The sequence below is a fragment of the Cupressus sempervirens genome, chromosome 6 (assembly GCF_028749045.1).
Source record: "Cupressus sempervirens isolate cs-2001-9-10 chromosome 6, ASM2874904v1, whole genome shotgun sequence".
In the NCBI taxonomy this organism is placed as follows: Eukaryota; Viridiplantae; Streptophyta; class Pinopsida; order Cupressales; family Cupressaceae; genus Cupressus; species Cupressus sempervirens.
In genome coordinates, this window is record NC_143123.1 from 41,172,429 (window position 1) to 41,194,890 (window position 22,462).

A 22,462-nucleotide genomic window follows, 5' to 3' on the forward strand; every position below is an offset into this window, starting at 1 on the left:
GCCCTAGCAGCTTCTACAATAGTTCTATTTTTCCTTTCATGAACTCCATTCTGTTGAGGGTTGTAGGGAACTATAAACTCCCTCTTAATCCCAACAAGTTTGCAGAATTCTTTAAATATCTCAGAAGTGTACTCTTTCCCGTTACCTATTCTTAGAATTTCAATATTCTTTCCTGAGGAGTTTTCAGTGATAGTTTTGAATTCTTTAAATTTAGAAAGAATCTCTTTAGATTCTTTACACTTAAGGAAGTATATCCATGTCTTCCTTGAAAAGTCATCAACAAATATCACATAGTGCAAAAAACCTCCTAAGGATGGTGTTGACATGGGTCCACATAGGTTAGAGTGTACTAGTTATAACACGTCTTTAGTTTTGCTCAAACTATGAGGAAATGATTTTTTTGTGTTTTTTCCCAAGGCACAACCTTTACAAGATTCATTTTGAATTTGACTTAATGTGGGCATTCCAATTACCAACTTCCCCATAGATGTTAAGGCACGAAAGTTGATACGACCTAATCTTCGATGCCAGATTTCATTTGAATCTGAGGTCTCATTAACAAGTGCATGGTTTGTCTTAGTGCAAAGTGCATATAGCAGTCCTTGTCTCACTCCTATAGTTTGAGCCTTCTTTATAGTTGAATTCTTTGCCCATGCTAGTACTTTACCTTCCATGAATGTGACTCTATAACCATCATCTTCAAGTGGCAATATAGCTATTAAGTTCCTTTTAATATTTGGTACATATAGAACTCCATAAAGCTGAAAAGATTTTCCTGATTTTAATTTGATAGTGTAGGTCCCAATTCTTTTTATAGAATGTGCAGAATCATCACCAATTGTAACTTCTTCATCGGTTTCTATTTGCATGCTCTCTAGATTATCTTGATATCCAGTGATGTGTCTTGAAGATCCATTGTTAGCTATCCAAGTGTTGGACTTGGTTGATATTTGACTAGACTAGGTTGAGTAGAAGGCATACCTCTCAAGATCTTGACCTTCGATTGATTTATCAGTTTTGGCAAATGATGCTTGAAGTTTTGATTGATCAGGATAATTTAGTGCATAATATCCATATTGATCACATCTGAAACATTCAATTTTAGTCAGATCTTTCTTTTGTTTGAAGGTCCTTCTCCATGAAAGTTTCTTTTCCTTTTGGAGTTTTTCTTCTTACCCTTCTTATGAGAGTTGGTGTTAAGAACATGAATGTCGTCATCTATAGTCTTTTGTTTTCCTTTAGTCATTAGTCTTGACTCTTCTTGAAGACAATCAGATCGTAATCGATCTAATTTTGGAAGTTTAGATCTTGCACTTATACCTTGTACAAATGCCTCCCAAGAACTTGATAGTCCTCCTAATGCTATTAGGGATAACTCTTGATTGTCAATTTCATAACTGACTGAAGATAATCGATTTCTTAATTCAGTGATTCTCATGAAGAAGGCATTTACTGATTCTCCTTTATTCATGCTAATATTATTCATTTGTCTTTTAAGAGCAAGTCTTTTGCCAGTGTTATTTAGTATAAATGCGTTTTCAAGAGCTTTAAACACGTGACATGCTGTTACATGTTTTGCCACAATAGGTACTATATGGTCTTGAACAGCATCCACTATTATTTTCATGGCTTTCTCATTATTCTCAATCTACAGAGTTTTCTCTGGATCATCTTTAGTTTCATCGTTTTCTTCTTTTACAAAGGATTCTAATTTGTTCACTTTAAATAGCATCCTTATTTGAAGTTATCAGCACTTGTAAGGTGGTGTTTGAATCTTAACATGTTTATCATTTTGAAGAATAAGAGACTGCAACTCAATTTGAAAATTTGATCTCTTAAACTTAATAAGATCTTTCCTTGACAAGGCTTTGATACCATGTAAATTTCTATTAGATTTTAGTATAGTACTGACTGATGTATGATTTTAATTTGCAGGTTCAAACTCTAATGGCAATGGATCTGATTTACTCCAGAATATATGTATTACTCTACAGTAATATAGATGAGATGTTCTCTAAACTGTGATGCTTATGTTTCTTCAGATATGCTTGCATTAATCGATTTTGATGCCTAGCAAGATCAGGCAGATCAAGTATATATATCAAGGACGGGTGTGACAGTGAATGGGCATGTCTCTGAATGGAGACATGACCATTCACCGTCACACCTGTTCGGTGTTTGACTATCACACCTGATATGAGATTTGTTAGACATAACAAAAGTCTAAACTTAAATCACCAAACGTAATGAACTCGTTTCAATCAAAGCCCGATAAAGGTAATAATGCAGATCGATAATGATCTAAACAAATAGGGATCGGAATATATCTTGATTATTATTGAGATACGATCTCAGATGTAAATATATGTATGAACATCGGTTAGAAGCAGTGATCATATGCAGTATATTATTCAAATGGATTATATATATGTATGTATATATATCAGTATGTAAACATACTGGTATACATATATGCATATATGTATATATCAATGATCATAGATATGTCTGACCGAAGCTACATACTTTAACAGATTTAAACATATCCTTTTAAGTTGGAATCCTCTTGTCATCTTACAATTGTATGGTCGGACAGCCCTATTAATGTTGTACATTTGCACATTGCCATATACCCTCATCTGGCAGAAGTATAATCTCATCTTTCTGTTGTATGATCTATGCCAAGTGAGCAACTCGTTAAAGAATTTTCAGAGTCAAGTAAAGACAAATTGCTTGTACATTCCCCAATGATGGATTTAGTTGTATGGGTTGTAATGACTTATGACTATAGTTGCCATATATTTCAGCTTGTTTGTGGAAATTAGTGAAGACAATAAGTTCATTTTATTTGAGTAGGAATAAGAGTTGGCTGAGAGGGAAAATCAGCTTCTTGGAGGGTTTGATGAACCATCAAAGTTTCTTGGACCAAGCTTAGGAGTAATTAATGCAATGATTTAGAGTTTTGACAAATAATTTGTGGTTGAAAATTGGGCTTTTGCTTAGGTGGTAATGACCAAAGTTCCCAGACTTGGACTTGGTAGGGCTGACCCGACTCAGGACTCGGCAAAAATTCGGAAAAGTGAAAAAACCCAACAAATTTAGAGGTTTTTAAGGATTTAAAACTTGTTTCATCACCCTTTATTCAATAAAGCTTATAGACACAATAACACCAACACATAGAAGCTAATTTGAAAATTTGATCACATACATGAATATACATAGATCACATAAGTACAGACGCATATTGGAGCTGAAGATAGCAAACTTAGATATTGTGATATTGCTATCAAGATTCAACTGTGTAGTTTTTTGAGTCGAACTTAGATATGTACAGGGAATGAGGGAATTCCTAGAAAATCCAAGTATCAAAAAACCTTGGAAAAGTCAGGAAAAGCTATGGAAAAGAACAATGATGGAAGCATGCTGATTATTGAAATTTGGCCAAGTCTATTTTTTTAGTATTTTCCAAAATCTAGAATCTCCATTATAACTCCTGGATCTGAAACAACTCTCAAACATCATGACGGTATTTATATAAAATATAACTTAGAGCATAAGAAAGGAAAGAATGTGACTTTAACATAATTGTTATATTTTATAGAAGGGAAAAAAACATAAGTTAAAACATCCTTTTTTTTTTGTAAATAACTCAGCCTCTGCAAGCCAAGTCTGGTCATTAGGACTTGGCGAGTCATGTTGTGACTCGTGTCTCAGCGAGTCACAACTTAGACTATTCTGGTTTGAGTCCGGGTCTTGGGACTTGCCCAGGATCACCCGGTTCACGACTCACTGAGTTTAGGCAAGTCCCGGTGAGTTTGGGAACTCATTGACTGACGAGATAAAAAATCAGCAAACCTTAGGCACTTCATCAATGTGGAAAGTGAACATTGGGAAAACAGTGTTGAATAAAGCTTTTGAGAAGTATGAGGTTGTTAGAGAAGATTTGTTAGTTCTAGTAGTATCTAAACAAAATGAAAATATTGTACAAAACATTGCCATGCATTGACAAAATGGGGAAGAAAAAATAAAAAGTAGTACCAAATAAGATAGGATTACCCCAAAAGCTCTTAGTTGGGAAAGCTTAAAAAATGGTGGTTGTTGCGGGTGAATAAATTTAGATGGACATGAGTGGAAGGCTGCTCTATGTGCAGCAAAGGTGGACAATGTTTTGCAAATTCCTTATTTTAGTTTTCAACTTTGAACCTTACTTGCTTTGAATAGTTTCTAGCTCTAATAGGGACAAGAAGAGTCATTTGTACACGACATTGACAAGGATGTTTGAATTAATCACACTTATGTAGATTTTTCTAGAGTTTTCAAAGTCTCTTGAATTGGACCCCTTGTTTAGAAATTCACCTACAACACAAGTGCAGAAGGATTTGTTAGTGTACCTTATGCACGGGATTCAACTACGACTAAGATGAGTAAAATGTAAACAAAAGGAACTTTAGGCCTCAATGAGTGATTAATCATAAAAAACTTGAGAAGCATTATGGATATGATAAAAAATAGGTTGGTGGAAAAAGCAAGCACTTCATACCAAGGAACCTTGGATGTGTTCCCAACCCTTTTTGATGCATCTTGTTTCCAAGACACCTTGGGGATGGGTTGGGGATGACCCCCAGCTGTCCCCAAAATCTGAAAAGTTGTAGGAAACATTTTGGAAACAGTGGGACGGCAGTGATTCTCAGAGGGGACATCCCCTAGTCCCTAGGAAGGTTGGAGACATCTGTGATGTCCCTGACCATCCCCCTTTTCCCAACACATTTAAAAAACAGACCCATGCTTTAAAAGATCCTTTTCTTTTTCCTTTCTTTTTGTGGACCCCCACACCTCAGCAATAGTGCACAAGTGTCAGTCACATCAAACCATAGTTGAAAAACATTGACTCAACAATGACTCAGCTGGCCCAAAATTAAAAACTCAGGACTTGCCAAAACAATTGGGAAAAAATCGGCAAAAACTGGGCAACTTTTTTGAACATTTGAAAATATTTAAATTCCTAAAATTGGAATAGTTTCAATCAGAGAAGCAATTATCTGTAAAAAATCGTTATACTACCCAATTAACCACGAATCATGAAGCCCAATTAACCACGAATCATGAAGCCAGCTGATTTTTTTCTCCAAAAAAGATGATTGATAAAAAAGTCGCTGACCAATCATTGGTCCTATGTTTTCAATTATTTTTTGCATTTAAGTCTCATTAAAATCACGTTGAAATACCTACAAGACAAAAGCTGTAAAAAAATCATTGCAAAAACCCATGAAGCCCTACAAAACTTATGAAATTACTGAACAAACTCAATAATAGAGTCAATACTGAGACAGAATCAAAGTCAGTGTGGAATCAGTTTGTTATTTTGTCCCTTAGTTTTCTTTGCTTTTCTCTGGAAAACCCTAAATAGAGGTAGGAGGAGCAATGGTCATCTTTAACTGAATTTGGAGAGGCTGTAATCATCCTGAATTGCAGGGGGGCATGTGAGATGTTGAAGCAGTTGATGAATCTTCTCTAAATTGCGGCTCTGAGATAGCCTGAGTTCTTTGCACACCCCAGCCCAATATCATACACTATAGTGCACAATTATAGATGACGCTTTGACCAGTAAGGAGTGGACTCCTATAGTTTATAATTAATATTATGAAATAATTTTACAATTTATATTATAATTGACTATTCTATATATATATATATGTATATATGTATATATATGTATGTATATATGTATATATGTATGTATGAATGTATATATATATATATATATAAATTTTTTAATAAACATTTGTTTCTACATAAATTAGTAGGTGCAAACTACGCATTGCCAAAACCAGTGGCTTACTAATCTTATACTTCAACTGAACAAATGCCTTCTGTTGAATTCTACTCCATATAAAAGACTTACCAATTGCTGTTATGGAGTACAAATTTTGGATTACAGCTACAAAACTCTATTTCTCAATTGCAGTGTAAGTCTGGGATCACTTCAAAAATCAAAATAGCTTCCACTTTTACTAATTTACAAACAGTAGCTAGATTGTTATCTGATAAAATTTGATCTCAGTTACTTCATAGATTTGGCTAATATTTGATCTGAGACTTGGACAACTATATGGTTACTGCCCTTTTAGAAAGTCTGATAAATGTTAATCTCAGTTATTTCATTGACAGCTAATGTTTGATCTCAGACATAGACAACTACTTGATGAATGCTCTCTTCAAATTTCTGATAAATGGTAATCTCAGTTACTTTGTACACCTATTAACTCAGCCTTGGACAACTATTTGGTGACTGCCCTCTTAAAAAGTTAATTGAATATTTACCAATGTAATCTGCAATATGAATATAAACAACAAAAATCTATTTACTACAATTCATGGGTTAACCTTTATTGCATTTTCTCTCTATATCTCTATCTTATGGAAAGGCCCTTAAGTAGTGAAAAATAGTTTTTAAAAAAAATTTCTTTTGAAAATCTGTTTTTTCTTAGATCTTTTCGCATTCTTTTTCTGATTTCGAAATATCTTGTACTTTTGGTTTCCAGTTTTTTTGCCCAAACAATTTTTGCTGCCATGATAATTCTTATCTGAGTTTGTCGAGGAAGGCTGATACCAAAGAAATTGAGCTTGCATCTACACATTTTTCAAAATTTGAAAGGTTTTTATTTCTTTTGCAGTTTCCGTTGATATCTAGGAGTGGAAAGTTAGAAAAACTTATTCAAGAGTCTACAGATGATGAAGAGGGATGCTATTTGCAGCTGCATGATATACCAGGTGGTGCCACCGCGTTTGAACTTGTAGCAAAATTTTGTTATGGTGTCAAACTAGAGCTGACAGCCTTGAATGTTTTATTTCTGCGTTGTATCGCTGAATATCTGGAGATGACAGAGGCTTATGGGGAGGGTAATTTGATTTCTCGAACAGAGATTTTCCTAAACCAAGTAGTTCTTCCTAACTGGAAGGAATCCATCAGAGCAGTTCAAGGCTGTGAAGATGTTCTTCCACATGCAGAGAAGCTTCAGGTTGTGAAGAGATGTGTTGACTCAATTGCTATGAAAGCATGTTCAGATCCAAGCTTATTTGGATGGCCTATGATGGACCGTGGGTCTATGCAAAGCCCTGGAGGTAGTGTCTTGTGGAATGGAATTAGTACGGGAGCTAGATTAAAAAATGTTCAAGCTGACTGGTGGTATGAAGATGTTTCAGTTCTTAGTCTTCCACTGTATAAGAGACTCATTTCTTCATTGGAAACCAGAGGTGTTAAGCTTGAAAATATTGGAGGAGCACTAACAGTATTTGCAAAAAGGCATCTTCCTGGTCTTACTAGGCGACAAGGTGCTAGACGAATTAGAATTCCATCTGAGGAAGATGGACGGCATCTGCTTGAAATGGTTGAGAGTCTACTGCCAATGCAGAAGGGTGTCACTTCCACCAGCTTTTTGTTTGGATTGTTGCGCACTGCAATGATATTAAATGCAAGTTCTGTTTGTAAAAGCAATCTAGAAAGAAGGATAGCAATGCAGCTAGATCAGGCCATGTTAGAAGATCTTCTTATTCCCAATTATTCCCACATGGTAGAAACTCTTTATGATTGTGATTGTGTTCAGCGGATTGTTGAGAACTTTGTCATTTTTGATCAAGCTTCAGGAGCTGGAGCGGCATCACCTAGCTCTGATCAGGATGGACAATTGATTGGTTCTACATCTCTTACACCAATTACTAAGGTTGCTAAGCTAATGGATGCTTACCTTGCAGAAGTTGCGCCAGATATCAACCTAAAGCTTGGCAAATTTCAATCACTGGCAGCAGCTCTTCCAGAGCATGCCAGGCCTTTAGATGATGGCTTATATCGTGCAATTGATACATTCCTAAAGGTAATTGTTCTTTGCATTTTGTAGGTTTATGCAAGATGCTTTATGGAAAATGGTAAAAAGGAAAGAAGGAAAGACTGTGATCATGCACAACATGCTACAGTCGATTATATTATTTACAGCTATCATGTTTGCTATTCTTGTTCACAAAACTTCACTTTAGACTACTCACTTTTTCTGGTAAACATTATCTCTCTTCATTCCTAAGCTTAATTGTTTGATATGTTGGAGCTGTTGAATATTGCTTCCCACCTTTCCTTCATTTTCTTTTCAAATTTTGATGACAGCTTGATCATGTTTGGAAATACATATCATTAGGAACCTTGCTACCCTTGTTGATTGCAATATATTAGACAAACATGGGTTTTAGTTTCTTTCATTGGGAACTTATATTGTTGAGCTCACTTTACTTTCCCAATTATTATGATCCTTAATTCATTGCATTGGCTATTTAGTTTTAATATATCAACACTGGTCATTTGGATAGATTTTGTTCAATGATTCATCTTACTTATATAAGCCTTTTCTCTTCAATTATTCATATTACTGATATAAGCCTATTCGCTAAATACATCTGCACAGTTAGTTTAATTGTCATGCTTGCTGAAGATTCAATTTCATGCATGAATGTATTCCTCTTAAAGATATGGGAGCTTATTTATCTGCCTTTTGAAGTGAAAAATCTCAGGAATCCTCGTCTTGAATTTTAAGTTCCCACCACATTCTATTTTCCTTGTGGAATGTTTTCTTGCTATTATTTGAATGACATGTAGATTCTAGCAATTAAAAAGCATTTTCCGTGAATTGTAGTGTATGAAAACCATTTATGTGTGATGACTAATGAGAGACAGAGAAATTTAGACTTTATGGATGTCAGAAATACTGTAGAAAAAAATTATATTAATGTCCAAGAGTGACCAACGTAAAAGATGCTTCCTAAAAGGAATCCCCTGAAAAGAAAAACAATAATGGGAATCCCAAGTAAATGGAACGTTTACCAAAATGTTGAACCCTATGATGCTAGGAACTATGCAATTATGGTGGAATATGATCCAGGCAATAAAAGTCAACTCGTCGGGTGAAAATAACCATGACATGAGCAGTAAGAGGTTTCATGATTTTATAAATCACGAAGTTTTCTCCAGTGTAAGTTAAAAAATGACTTCCTAGGTTCAGAGTGAAACATAGGTGTACACAGCTTGCAGACAAGAAAAACAAGTGCAGCTTGGAAAATGCAACATAAACTTGTTATATTGCTGGAAATTTTAATGACCCAAGCTGGAATTAGCCCCTGCTAACAATTGGTGTCCACCTTTAGTACAACTTACAAGCAGTCAGCAAAAATTAGTCATTCATAATAACTGTTTTGCAGCTGAATAAATGCAGTGAAATGGATTGTAAAATTGATGTTGTCTTCCCTCATAGGGTATTCCGTATTTGTTTTCAAAGTCAAATGCTTTTAAATTTTGCACGAGGATGAAATTGTGATAATAAACTATGTTCCATGGAGTCTCGGAATGGGGAGATGGGGGGAACCTTGATTAGGGGACAGCTGGGGGTTGTCAGCTGCATGGCAGTTGGTGTGGGTTTGCGGGCAGAACTCCAATCACCAAGCCCAAATTAAGGGCTTAAACACCTCATGGACCTTCACGGCACATGCCATTTTTATTAATTTATCAATATTTTCTGCATGTGCTCTTCCTCTTGCTATTTCTTGCTCTTACTAATGCTTTTTTTTGCAGCTTCACTTTTTCTCTTTTGCTATGCAACTTATATTCTTGCTCAATGCTTCTAAGCTTTGGCAGTGATATGGAGTGGACTTGTGAGGTGTATAGTTAGCTTTTTGGAATGTTCAGAGTGTTGGTGGGGCCCATATTTTTTAGGGTTGGGTTGGGGCCACAGGCATCAAGAAAAAATATATTTTTTAAATTGGTTTTTGGAGGTGGTCAATGTTGTCGATGAACAACAATCAAAAAGACACATGAGAGATGCATAGAAGTTTCCATGAAGTATCAAAGATGTCTAGTAATCATCCCATCACCCCCAATAGGGTGTTGGCATAACTGATGGTGTAATGAGATTGTTGGCATGATTGATGATGTGATGATGGGAAGAGGAAGTGATGATTTGATTGTATGATGTGTTGGTTCCCAAAACCGCAGATTGGAAATCCAAGAGCTTGCCACTTCTTCGATAGTACTTCTCAATCAGTTCTAGCCAACGAACATGAATACTTTTTGATTCCCTTGCACTTCAGGCTTCGCTACACCCAGGCGGGTAAACCTTCACCCCAAACACCGACTGTCTAGTTCAAGGCTTTTCTATAGCGAATTTAAACTTCTGGAGTTCTCTGGCTGGCAAGGTCCTCAAACTCAATTAAAATGAAAACTGGATGCTGAGTGTGAATTGAATGAATTGTATAAGGTTTTAATAATGGATCTGATGCTTGTAGAAGGAATATATAGATTTATTGACTAAAATAATAAAAAGACCAGTGCCTCTGCTCATTCAGGCAATAGAGTCAACTTCAGTGAATTATCATGTACAACTTTATAATGTTTTACACACTTTACTGCCAACAATTAAATAATCAAGATGCGATAGATCAAATATATACGCAATCTTAAATTAGTCCAAATTAAACTTTAACTCCTTTGGTAGGGAGACAAATTGGACACAAATACGAAAACAACTTAATATTTGACAATATTTGTAATGATCAAATTCAAAATGCTAAATGACCATGTCTACTTATTTGACATTTAAATTGTATATAGAATTCCAAAAAATAATTACAAAGGACGATTCATTTGTAGTTTGAATCTCCATGCCATTTAAAAATAAACAGAAGACTTTATTTTATCATTAAAATGAAATAATAGAATTTATATTACAAAGTCATATTATAGCCCTTATTCCTCCATACAAATAAATATAAAATGCTCCTCCTTGAGAATATGTTTTTCTTCGAATATGTCCTTTTTTCAAATAAACTACTTCATATTTATATTCTATTTGTTTGAAGATGTGACTTTACAAAGGAAAAGTCATTATCTCTTTTTAAATAAATTAACTTACTTTTCTCTTTTTAAACAAGAGCTCTGTTTGAGCTGGAGTCCCTGCCTTCTTGAAGATTGACCAGCAAGGTTGAAAATATAAGAGTTATTATTATAGTTAGTGTTCAAAACTAGTTTAGTTTCCATAGCTCTGCATAATTTCTTGCCTTCACTTTGAGGTAATTTAATTAGTTTCTTAAATATCTATTTCTTTATTAGCAATTTATCATTTTGTTCTAATTTAAAGTGAACTTGCCTATAATTAAATATCCTCTTCTTTTATATGAGCATGTTGTGAACGTGATATTCTATCCTAAATGAAATATTAATTGTTGATACAGTAAATAATCTATGTTCTTTGGGCCATGCATTATAGACAAACATTTGAAAGGTGGACTATTATTATTATTTTTAATATAGATATTTTGGTATCTTATATAAATTATATTAGAATTTTTAAAAATTTATTCATAAATATTTATCACTAGAAATTCCAAATTACAATTGATATTTTAAATCAAAATAAATAATCCATCATAATAAAAATAGAATGATAGATTAAACTACATTAAATATATTTTTAATCTATATCCAATCAATTTTAAAAACAATCACCACATTCAATATTCTTAATTTATCTTTAACAAATATATAGTATGTATTTAATTACTAAAATTTAAACTCTTAAAAAAGTACAGTTACCATTCAACCATCGGATGTTTGAACTTTTTTCCACATTATATGCAGCATCTACAGAAAACAACAGATATTGAAAATAGAAAATAAAACTGTGTGTGTTGCAGGATGATTTGGACGTGTAAAATACCTTTTGTACAGGTGTCTACCATATGATTTTATCACATCGAAATAACTCCATGAAGTAACTCCATCACATCTACCGACTAAACGAAGAGTAAATCCTTTTAAAGTCGTTGCCGTAAATGCATTTATGTCCACTGCACAGTTGTCCTCCGTTTCATTTTTCTCTATTAATTTATTTTATTAAAATGCCTTTAACCCCAGCAAAATTCTCACTGTCCAATCGAAAAATCAGAATTTGTAGATAGAAATGATTTTTTAAATAAACAATCCTTGAACTTTAGAGCTGTACAATTTTTAGGTTTCAAAAATAAATGAACACGGAATCCGGGAACATTATTTCCCTGCCTTATAGGGACTATTAAATTAACCTCCTATCTTTGATTATAATTGCACCTTTTGCCAATATAGTTTTAATTAGCTTTCTTAGACTAACGACATATAAGTATAATTAATACTTTTGTTTTTATCTCTCTCCATATCAAGGCAAATAAATATTATTTCTGCCACTTAATTCACACCATACTCTTCATTCTTTCAATCATTGCCTGGAGGTTGAAACTGAACGCCCATGATTATAAGATGGAAATATAAATCAAGAACAGACTTTCCTCGTCTTGCTCATTATGTGCTATTCCCTTTTCCATGCAGTTGACCTCACTTTTACCTTTAATAATTATTGTCTTCAATCTTGCAATTCATCGGGCTCCTTTTCTTATAATATAATTGCATCTTTATGGGCACCAATGATTATTAGACTTTATCGGTGCAACTTCAATATTATTTCTTAATATTATATGAATTGATGATAATCTCAACCCTTTTAATAGTTTGAAACTTCGATATATGTTGACTGATTGAGAATGGATGCGGTGGATGTGTGTCACTCAACTGGAATCTCTGGGTGTATAACCCTGGCAATGCATTTCTGAAAGGTCTGTATAATATAAACAAGGCCCATTCTTGATGCGACTTGCAATCGGAAATGGTATTCCAAGCAATCAGGATGCATAGTTGCCAGAAACGTGACGGGGAAGCCCTGTTTCACGTTGCGACATGTGAAACAAGTTTCCCGTCACACAACGGCCGTTTCTGTGTGGGAATAAGGTTATAAATTAAAAAACTATAAATAATTTCTGTCTTGTGTGAGAATAATGTTTAAATTAAAAACCATTAATATATTTTATAGGGTGCATAGGGAAAGTAACAGGCGGTGAAGTAGTAGTTTTATTTTTGTTAAACTAGTTTTAGTATTGTTTTAGTTTGTAAATGAAGTAACAGTTTCAGTCTTGCTTGTTAACGAAGTAGTAGTTTTAATTTTGTTAATATTTGGAAACATAGAGTGTTATTTATCAAGTTTCTTTTTAAAGTTTTTAAGATTTTATAAAATTTAGCGAATTACTCTAGTAACAATCAACTATTAGTTTTTTTGTGCAATTAAATTAGTAATTTATTAATACAATTTAAGATAGAATTAAGAATTAATTTCTAAGAAATAAATTAGTTTGGTTATATATATATATATATATAATACGTTTCTTTTACGCAACCTTTCAAATTTTCTTTTCTCGTCACGTTTACGTTGCGGTTAGGTTTCTTGTTTCTCGTTTCTGGTAACATAGTTAGGATGTAGAGTCCTCGCTGCCCTTTCCATCGTATGAACCTTAGTTGCACCATTCCAAACGGCTCCTATCATATCGTCTCTTTAGTATTACTGACTGTGAAACTTTTAGCAGGTCCATTCTCTTTGTATGGGTATCATTTTTTGCTTTCTTTGTTGATTTCTTTGCCGTGGATGAGGTTGAGTCGGGTATTCCAAGTGTCTGTATCTTTCTCTCTGAAAAATTAAATGTAGAGGGTCAATGCGGGTCTTATTATTCCTTCATTCACATGTCTTTAATGTTGAATAAAAACACTTGTCTGATGGCACCGTTCTGTATAATAGCGAGCACATACAACATCCTCACTGCTGTTGCTATTCCTTATATGACTTTTTATCCAGTATTGGATGCATCGGGTCTGCTTAAGTACAACATCATGTAGCCATAAATCTGTGTATGTTTGATATAAAGAGCAAATTTCAGTGTCACTCTTTATCTGCAGAATGGGGAAACACAGATTTATTATAGTGACCACATTTAAAGCTCACAACTTTCCAGAATAGAATGCAATGCCAATATTCATCAGTCCTTCCCATATACTGCATATAATCTCATTTTACTTATATGATTGTTCCTTAGGATGTTAAATGCCATGTAGTTCGATATCAATTTTTACATCTGTAGCACAAGCCAGGTGAAACTTGGTATTAGATATTGATATGGACAAACCATATCTCTGTTATGTGGTAAACAAATTCCTTTAGCTGCGTTTGTTTCTATGAAGTAGGGCATTCCATGGCTTTAATGTCTCTTACTATTTACTATGTAGCATCATTCAATGAAGACCTATCATATTTACTTGACATCTTTGATGTATTTTCAGTTTAGATTTCTATGAATCAATCTTGATTAATTTGCTTGTTTGAATACTCAATGCTTTCTATATTCTCCTAATTACAACTTTTAATATATTGTTTGAATATAAGTAGTGGGTAAGATATGAAGATTTGGGTAAGATATGAAGATTTTATCTTTGCCATGGTGCTTGCTATAGCTGTTCTCACTGCAGCATTGAAGTTATGAGTGAGTTTTGTTTTCTGAATATCCACTTGTAGTTGAGATTATTTTTCTAACCTGCCACTTTTTTGAGAAAGAGTTATGAGGCAGTCTTGCTGTTTGACCATGCTGATACACATCTTTGGTTTCTCTGTAAACACTCCAAGTTATCGTTGTAAGGTGTAATATGAATCAACACATTGAACCTATTATCAACATGTTCTTGCTTGTGGTGCTTTAAGAAACCTACAAGTATAGAAATTTTTGTGACCAATAAATAGTGTAAAGGATGGGAAAACGTCAAAAACTGGAGACAAATTTTAGGCTTGATCATGATGATCGGTTATTGTATTGTTATTGACATCAACTATTGACTTAGTGTTCTTAGCTTGTTGCCAAATATAATTGAGTGTTGTAAAGAGAATAAGGTGTATGATGCAACTAGTGAAGAGAAGAATAAGATGACCGGTAAGGTAACAGTGCAACTACTATCAGTAGTTAGTATCAGTTGATGGGTGATTTGATTGTTTTTTCAAATCCATAATGAATGGAGTGGAGCGATCACAGGATGTTGATAAGGATGATGTTCACAAGACAATGAAGCTGATATAGTTACAATGATAGGTAAAGCATTTCCAGGATGGAAAGATGACAGGTGAAACAATTTCAAGTTAGGCGGGTGATCGGTGAAGCCATGACATACAAGTTAAAGAAGAGATATATATGTCAAAGAAGATAACTGAGAATGAGTTCTTGAGTAACGATTGGTTAACTGGAATCAGTGACAGGTGTCAAGGTTGTAGTGACTTGGGGTGAGTCAATTGTAATAGTGACTTGGATATACATGTGGAGGTGATGATCTAGCATCACAATGATTGAGATTGAGTTTGTGGAGAAAATTCTAGAGGAAGCCCATGATAGGTCAAAATGTGTTTGACCTCTGGTAGAAAATACTATAAATTGGTAGGTGCAACCGTGAAAGGTGACTTGTGATATAAGATAACATCTTATGGCAGTTGGATCTGAGTGAGATATTTGAATTTCCCAATAGTAGTACATTTAGGGTTCGGTTAAGTAGGTGGAGGTGGCAAAAAACCAATATGACAGTTGAAAGGACAAGTTTGATGTTGTTGATCTTGTCCAGCTTGTGTGAGAAGAAGTGGAAGGTGCGGTCCAGCTAGAAAGAAGAGAAGTGAGTTGAAAAGAGTTAGAGAGCTTAAGAGGATCCGATCTGGTAGAGGTAGTGCTATTTTACAGGTCAACCTTTTTGTTGTTCTTTAACAGTTACAAACTTACAACAAGTGAAATCTCTTAACCGGGTGGATCCTAACAGGTCCTCATTGTAAATCCTTTAACAAGGTAACACTTTAGCTAATTTTTTAAGTCCTCTTATGAGGCTACTCCTAATATGGTAAAGCTTCTAACAGGGCTAGAGGTAAATTCCCTAACAGGGTGGCACTTGACAGTTTTTGAGAATTTGTTCAACCCTTCTCTCGAGATTCATGACAAGGGCTTAACCGCCTCTTGTGTACTATAAGTTGAGTTGTTGTATCATGCATTGATAGATTGGTCTTTTGGTGCAATGACAACCCCATTCTAACAAGTGGTATTAGAGCTTGGTCACAGGTTCTAATCCTTAGACCCTCGAGTAACACTAAGGGGGAGATTGTTGGAAATTTGTTCAGCGCTCCCCTCAGGATTCGAGACAAGGGCTTAACTACCTCTTGTGTATTATAAGTTGAGTGGTTGTATCAGGCATTGATAGATTGCGCTTTTGGTGCAACGACAACCCCACTCTGACCACAATGTCTTTATAAACTCCTAACAAGGGTTAAGCTTCTAATAGGGTGTACTCATAATAGTGCAAATAATTTTTGGGTATTAATTCCCATCGTGGTTTTGGTCCAAGTTAGGTTCCGTGCACCAAAATCGTTGTGTCAAATGTGTGAATGATTTCATGTGTTAGATGCATTAAGTGATTTATCGGTTAGTAGTTTAAAAGGTGAAAACGTTGTTTGATTTGTTGATTACTGATTCACCCCCCCTCTCAATAATCTAATCACTGAGGATCAACAATTGGTATTAGATCTCTGGTCCTCTATTATGGTGAAGGCTTAACAACTTGAGGTAAAGATTCAAGACGATGAAGGAGGCTCCTAAGTTCTCAAGAGGAAACTACCCACTATGGTGTGGAAAGATGAAGCTCTATCTCAGAGGTATAGGAGAGCAATATTGGAATCACGTGATCACACAGTATGTTACCCCTGTAGGAACTCTTAATGAAGATCAGTTGAGGATTCAACAAGAATGCACAACTGCAATGTATGCCATTGCAAGAACTCTTTTAGATGTAGAATATGTGATGTTAAATACTTGGATACAGCCTATGATATGTGGGAGAAACTGAAGACAGTATATGGAGGAGATGCTCATGTGCAAAAGGCAAAAGTGGATAGCTTAAAAGGAAAATTTGACGAGATGAGAATGATGGAGAATGAGAACATTGAGCAGTACAACCAAAGGATCAAAGAATTAGTTGCTCCTATCAAAGGTGCCGGTGGAACACTTGTGTTAAGTAAAATTCTTAGAATCCTGTTGCCTAAAAATGCTATTAGAGTTTCAACTATTCAAGAGGTTATATCTTTAGGCACTGGTGCAGTCACTTTGGAATCGCTAATAGACAAGTTAACAACTTTTGGGTTTAGTAACTTTGATAATAGTATGCCTAAGATAGAAGTTGCTTTCAATGTATTCTATCACCCTTGCTCCTGCAAGAAGAGGAAGTGGCAAGTACAAAGGTATCCTACCTTTAAAGTGTTTTAACTGCAAGAAGATTGGACAATCTCTCTTTCAAATGTCCTGAAAAAAGAAAGAAGGATAAGAAAAATAAATCAAAGGAGATCAATAAGGCTTACTACATTGCAGAAGGTGTTACCAATGAAGAGTCTGATGGAAAAAAGGAAGAAGAAATTGTACTTGTTGCACTCAAGGAAGATTTTACTAGAAGTGATGAGAAAGCCTTGATCTCCAGCATGAACAATAATGAAGAATGGATAATTGAGAGTGTTTGTTCACATCACATGACCAGTGATAAGAGCAAATTCATTAGAATGGAAGAATGTGATGGAGCGCTAAAGTTTGGAAACAACAGTCCCTGCACAGTAAAAGGTAAAGGTACTACTGTTTTGAATGATAAAACACAGTGTGAAAATGTATATTTTGTTGAAGGATTAAAATACAATCTATCAAGTGTTGCTGAGTTAAATAACAAAGGATACAGATTGGAGTTCAACAAAGGAATGTGCAGGATACTTGGAAAATCAGGAGATGATCAGTACTTGCAAACAAACTAGAGGTAACTTATTCCAATTGAATTCTACTGTTAGAAGTTGTCTGTTTGCTAAGGCTGATGATTGCAGGTTGTGCTATAAAAGGTTTTGTCATGTTAACTTTGATAATTTGATCAAAGTAAGCAAGATGAAAGTAGTAAGCGGGATTGCCTAATCTAGATAAACCAAACAATGTAATGTGCAAATATTGTCTGCTTGGAGCAGTGATAAGAGCAAATTCATTAGAGTGGAAGAATGTGATGGTGGAGCGCTAAAGTTTGGAAACAACAGTCCCTGCACAGTAAAAGATAAAGGTACTACTGTTTTGAATGATAAAACAGAGTGGGAAAATGTATATTTTGTTGAAGGATTAAAATACAATCTATCAAGTGTTGCTGACTAAAATAACAAAGGATACAGATTGGAGTTCAACAAAAGAATGTGCAGGATCCCTGGAAAATCAGGAGATGTGATCAGTACTTGTGAACAAACTAGAGGTAACTTATTCCAATTGAATTCTACTGTTAGAATTTGTCTGTTTGCTAAGGCTGATGATTGCAGGTTGTGGTATAAAAAGTTTTGTCATGTTAACTTCGATAATTTGATCAAACTAAGCAAGATGAAAGTAGTAAGCGGGATTGCCTAATCTAGATAAACCAAACAATGTAATGTGCAAAGATCGTCTGCTTGGAAAGCTAACCAGTCCTAGCTTTATTAGTAAGAGTTACACTTCCAAAGGTATTCTATACTTAGTTCAAACAGATCGGTGTGGTCCCATAGGAACTCAGGGTTATCATGGAGACAGGTATTTCATGAAATCTGTTGATGATTATTCCAGGATGATGTGGGTTGTATTTCTAAAGTGTAAATCGGATGCATTCTACATGTTCAAGATCTTCAAAGCTAGAGTAGAAAGGGAAACCAGTAAGAAGATGACATGTTTAAGATTGGATAGAGGAGGTGAGTTCACTTAACATGAATTCATTGCAGAATGTGAGGAACATGGAATTAGAAGGCAAGTGTCAGCTCCTAGGACATGTCAACAGGATGGAATTGCAGAAAGAAGAAACAGATTGATCATTGATTTTGCAAGAACACTGATGTTGTAGAAAGTTGTTGCTCAAACCTTAAGGAGAGAAGCGGTGAGCACTAGAGTCTACACATTGAACTGGGTACAATTGAAGAAAGGAACAAATAAGACACCCTATGAACTATGGTATGGTAGATCTCCCTATGTGCGTTACTTTGAAGTATTTAGAAGCAAATGTTACATCAAAAGAGATGATTTTTTAGGAAAGTTTGATTCTAGAGTTAATGAAGGAATATTCCTAGGCTATTCCACTAAGAGCAAAGCTTACAAGTGCTACAACAAAAGGACAAACAAGATGATAGAAAGTACAAATGTGAGAGTTGATGAGTACTCTTAATAGAATGTTGAGTCTAGCAATAAAGAACCAAAAGACTACAAAGGATTTGTCTACATGCAGATAGTTGAATAGGATGCTACAACACAACTGGTGGTAGAACAAGAGAATTTACAAGAACCAATTCAAGCAGTTGAAGAAGCTTCTAGAGTAGAACCGTTACTACCAATATATCTCAAGCTAAATTATTCTCCAGATCAAATAATTGGAGATAAGAATGCTGGTGTATTAACTATAAGAAAGGCAAGAGAGAGTGCATGTTTGTAATCTCAATTTGAACCAAAAACTGTAAAAGTTGTTTTAAAGGACACAAATTGGGTAAAGGTCATGAAGGAAGAATTGAAACAAAATGAAAAGAACCAAACATGGACTCTAGTGCCCAAACCAATGGATAATAATGTAACTGGAACCAAATGGGTTTTCAGAAATAAGATGGATGAAACAGGTGAAGTGGTCAGGAACAAAGCAAGGCTAGTTTGCAAAGGTAATGCAAAAGAGGAAGAACTAGTATATGGAGAGACTTTTGCACCTGTGGCAAGACTAGAAGGGGTCAAAATACTACTTGTATTTGCTGCTTACAAATGATTCAAAGTTTATCAAATGGATGTCAAGTCAACGTTTTTGAATGGAATCTTGAAAGAAGAAGTTTGCCAATTTAGAAGGGAAGAACATCGTGTGCAAATTACAAAAGGCACTATATGGATTAAAAAAAGCACTGATAGCATGGTATGAAAGGTCACATTCATACTTGATCAAAAGTGGATTCACAAGGACAAGTGACAACAACAATGTGTACCTGAAGGTAGAAAATGAAGACAAGTTATTGATTGTAGAGATATTTTTTGATGACATTTTCTTTGGAGGCAATGATATGATGAGCATTGCATTCTCAGAAGAAACGAAGAAGGAATTTGAAATGTTTATGATTGGTGAGATCAAATTCTTCATATCTTTGTAGATCTATCAACTTAAGGATGGTATTTACATCAGCCAGATCAAGTACATAAAGGAGACACTAAAGACATTTGGATTGGAAGATTCAAAACTATTTGGCACTCCAATGATAATAAGTTGCAAGGTATCCAAAGAAGATGATACAAAGGTAGTGGATGATACATTGTACAGATCCATGATTGGTGAACTATAATATGTGGTGTGTAGCAGACCAGATATAACATGAACAGTTGGATTAGTAGCAAGATTTTCCTTTAATCCAAAGGAATCCCACTTGATTGCAGAGAAGAGAATCTTCAAATATCTCAAGGGAACTGAAGAATATGGTTTATGGTATGGACACCAAGGAGATTTCACATTAAATACATATACCAATGCTGATTGGGCAGGTAATGCGGATGATAGGAAGAGCACAAGTGGTGGAGCATTCTTTTTGGGTGACAGACTATTTTTTTTGACAAGTAAGAAACATAATTGTGTATCACAGCTTACAGCTGAGGTAGAGTATGTTGCTGCTGCGATAAATTGTACACGGGTAATATGGATCAAGCAAATTTTGGAAGGAATACAGGAAAAGATAGATGAACTTGTAGTTATCTACTGTGATAACACAAGTGCTATAAACATTTTAAAGCGTCCAGTAATGCACTCTAAGACCAAGCACATAGCCATCAAGTATCAGTCTAGTAATGCACTCTACTGTAATAAACATCTCAAAGATTCCAGTAATGCATTCTAAGACCAAGAACATAGCCATCATTATTGTAGAGAATAGTTCCAAGCAAAGGAGGTAAAGTTGGAGTATGTGCCACCTAAGGAACAGGTAGCAAACATATTCACAAAGACACTACCTAAGGATATGTTTGAATACTTGAGGGGTAGGTTAGGGGTAATTCCCTCACCTGAGTTGAATTGGAAGAAGACACAATTGCATTAATTCAAGTGCAGTCATGAATATCTTGTGTTTTGAATTTATGTATGGATGCTGCTCCTTAGGGGGAGCAGTTGCTGATTGAAGAGGTGTGTATTGAGGAAGGAAAGGTTGCAGAACAAATCACAGAGATACATTGACACCTTTGGCACTATTGTCAAAGGGGGAGAAAATGAGAAGATTGACTTCATGGAAAGAATGAGAAGATGACTTAATGAGAGAAGAACAGAAGATGGATAAAGGAGAGATTGAGAAGAAAGGAGAGGAGAGAATAATGAATAGGAAAGTGTAGTGAAAGAGGGAGAATCTATATAAAAATGAACATTTCAAGGTGAAGATAGAAGTGGAAACATTTTATTTCTAGTAATTGTTGCTAAACAGATTTATGCAAGAAGTCAAGTATAGTATGTTTTGCCATCAATACCAAATGTTACATCCCAATTTTTGACCTAATTTGAAATATAGCCGTTGAGGTTCACATGAAGTCAGTCGGTAGTTTAATTTGTTATAATCTGGCGAAATGGTAAGATAGATAGTCGTTATGATTTCAAGTGAAGATAACATGCTAGTTGATCGTTAATCACGAATTCATGGAATTGAGAAGATGGTTAACCGTTATGATCAATTATGATTAAATAGTTCATTATGATAATATAATTTAACTGTGGGGAATTTCGTTGCAGGAAACATGTCGAAGGGGGTGGAAGCATTGTCAGAAAAGAATCAGGTAGAAGCATCACCATCACTGGGCAGATTGGTAGAGGATCTAGCGACTTGAAACAAGATACATCAGTGGAACCGCATGAGTGATTTAAATAATTAATTTAATTAAAATAATTGAGTTAAAATATAAAACATGTTTCAAAGGATTTTAATTTATCTTTCATCATATTATTTTAATAAATATTTATAAACGTGCATATAAATAAAAATGATTTGGCACCATTATAATTTAATAATTAATAAAGTGATGTTACATGTGCATATAAGATTATAATAACGTTCGAATTATGATAACATTTGAATTATTATAATTTTCCAATTATAATCTTCGAATTCTATTCTTTTCTTTTTAATATTCTTGCTTTTAACGGATTAATATTTGGCATGTTAAATTGAATTTATGTTTTTGGAATTCAAATAGACTTCTTGAAAACAGATGGAAGTCGAGGAGACTTGACTTAGTTATTAAGAAGCCGTGATTGAATTAGGAGGCTCATACTTCTTTTCTCTCCATCCTCTACGTATGCGTTTGCAAACACTATCTCTCTCTGCCGAATACCATACTTTTTGCACCCCGAATCACTGTGGTAAAGCAAATTTATTCACCTTGCTGTTTATCATTGCTGTTGGATTGAAGTCGGAATCAAGTCTTAGATTTGCGGGAGTCAAGATACATCCAAACACACAGCGCATATTCCCGA

General features: G+C 34.8%; 1 protein-coding gene across 1 annotated transcript in view; it reads left to right on the plus strand.

The window, feature by feature from the left end:
- LOC149551012 (BTB/POZ domain-containing protein At1g30440-like) overlaps window positions 1–22,462 on the plus strand; it is a 43,740-nt gene that overhangs the window by 15,656 nt on the left and 5,622 nt on the right. The window contains exon 3 of the mRNA XM_089786576.1: window positions 6,675–7,871. Coding sequence (XP_089642702.1) covers window positions 6,675–7,871 — 1,197 coding nt within the window. The remainder of the gene's footprint in view (window positions 1–6,674; window positions 7,872–22,462) is intronic.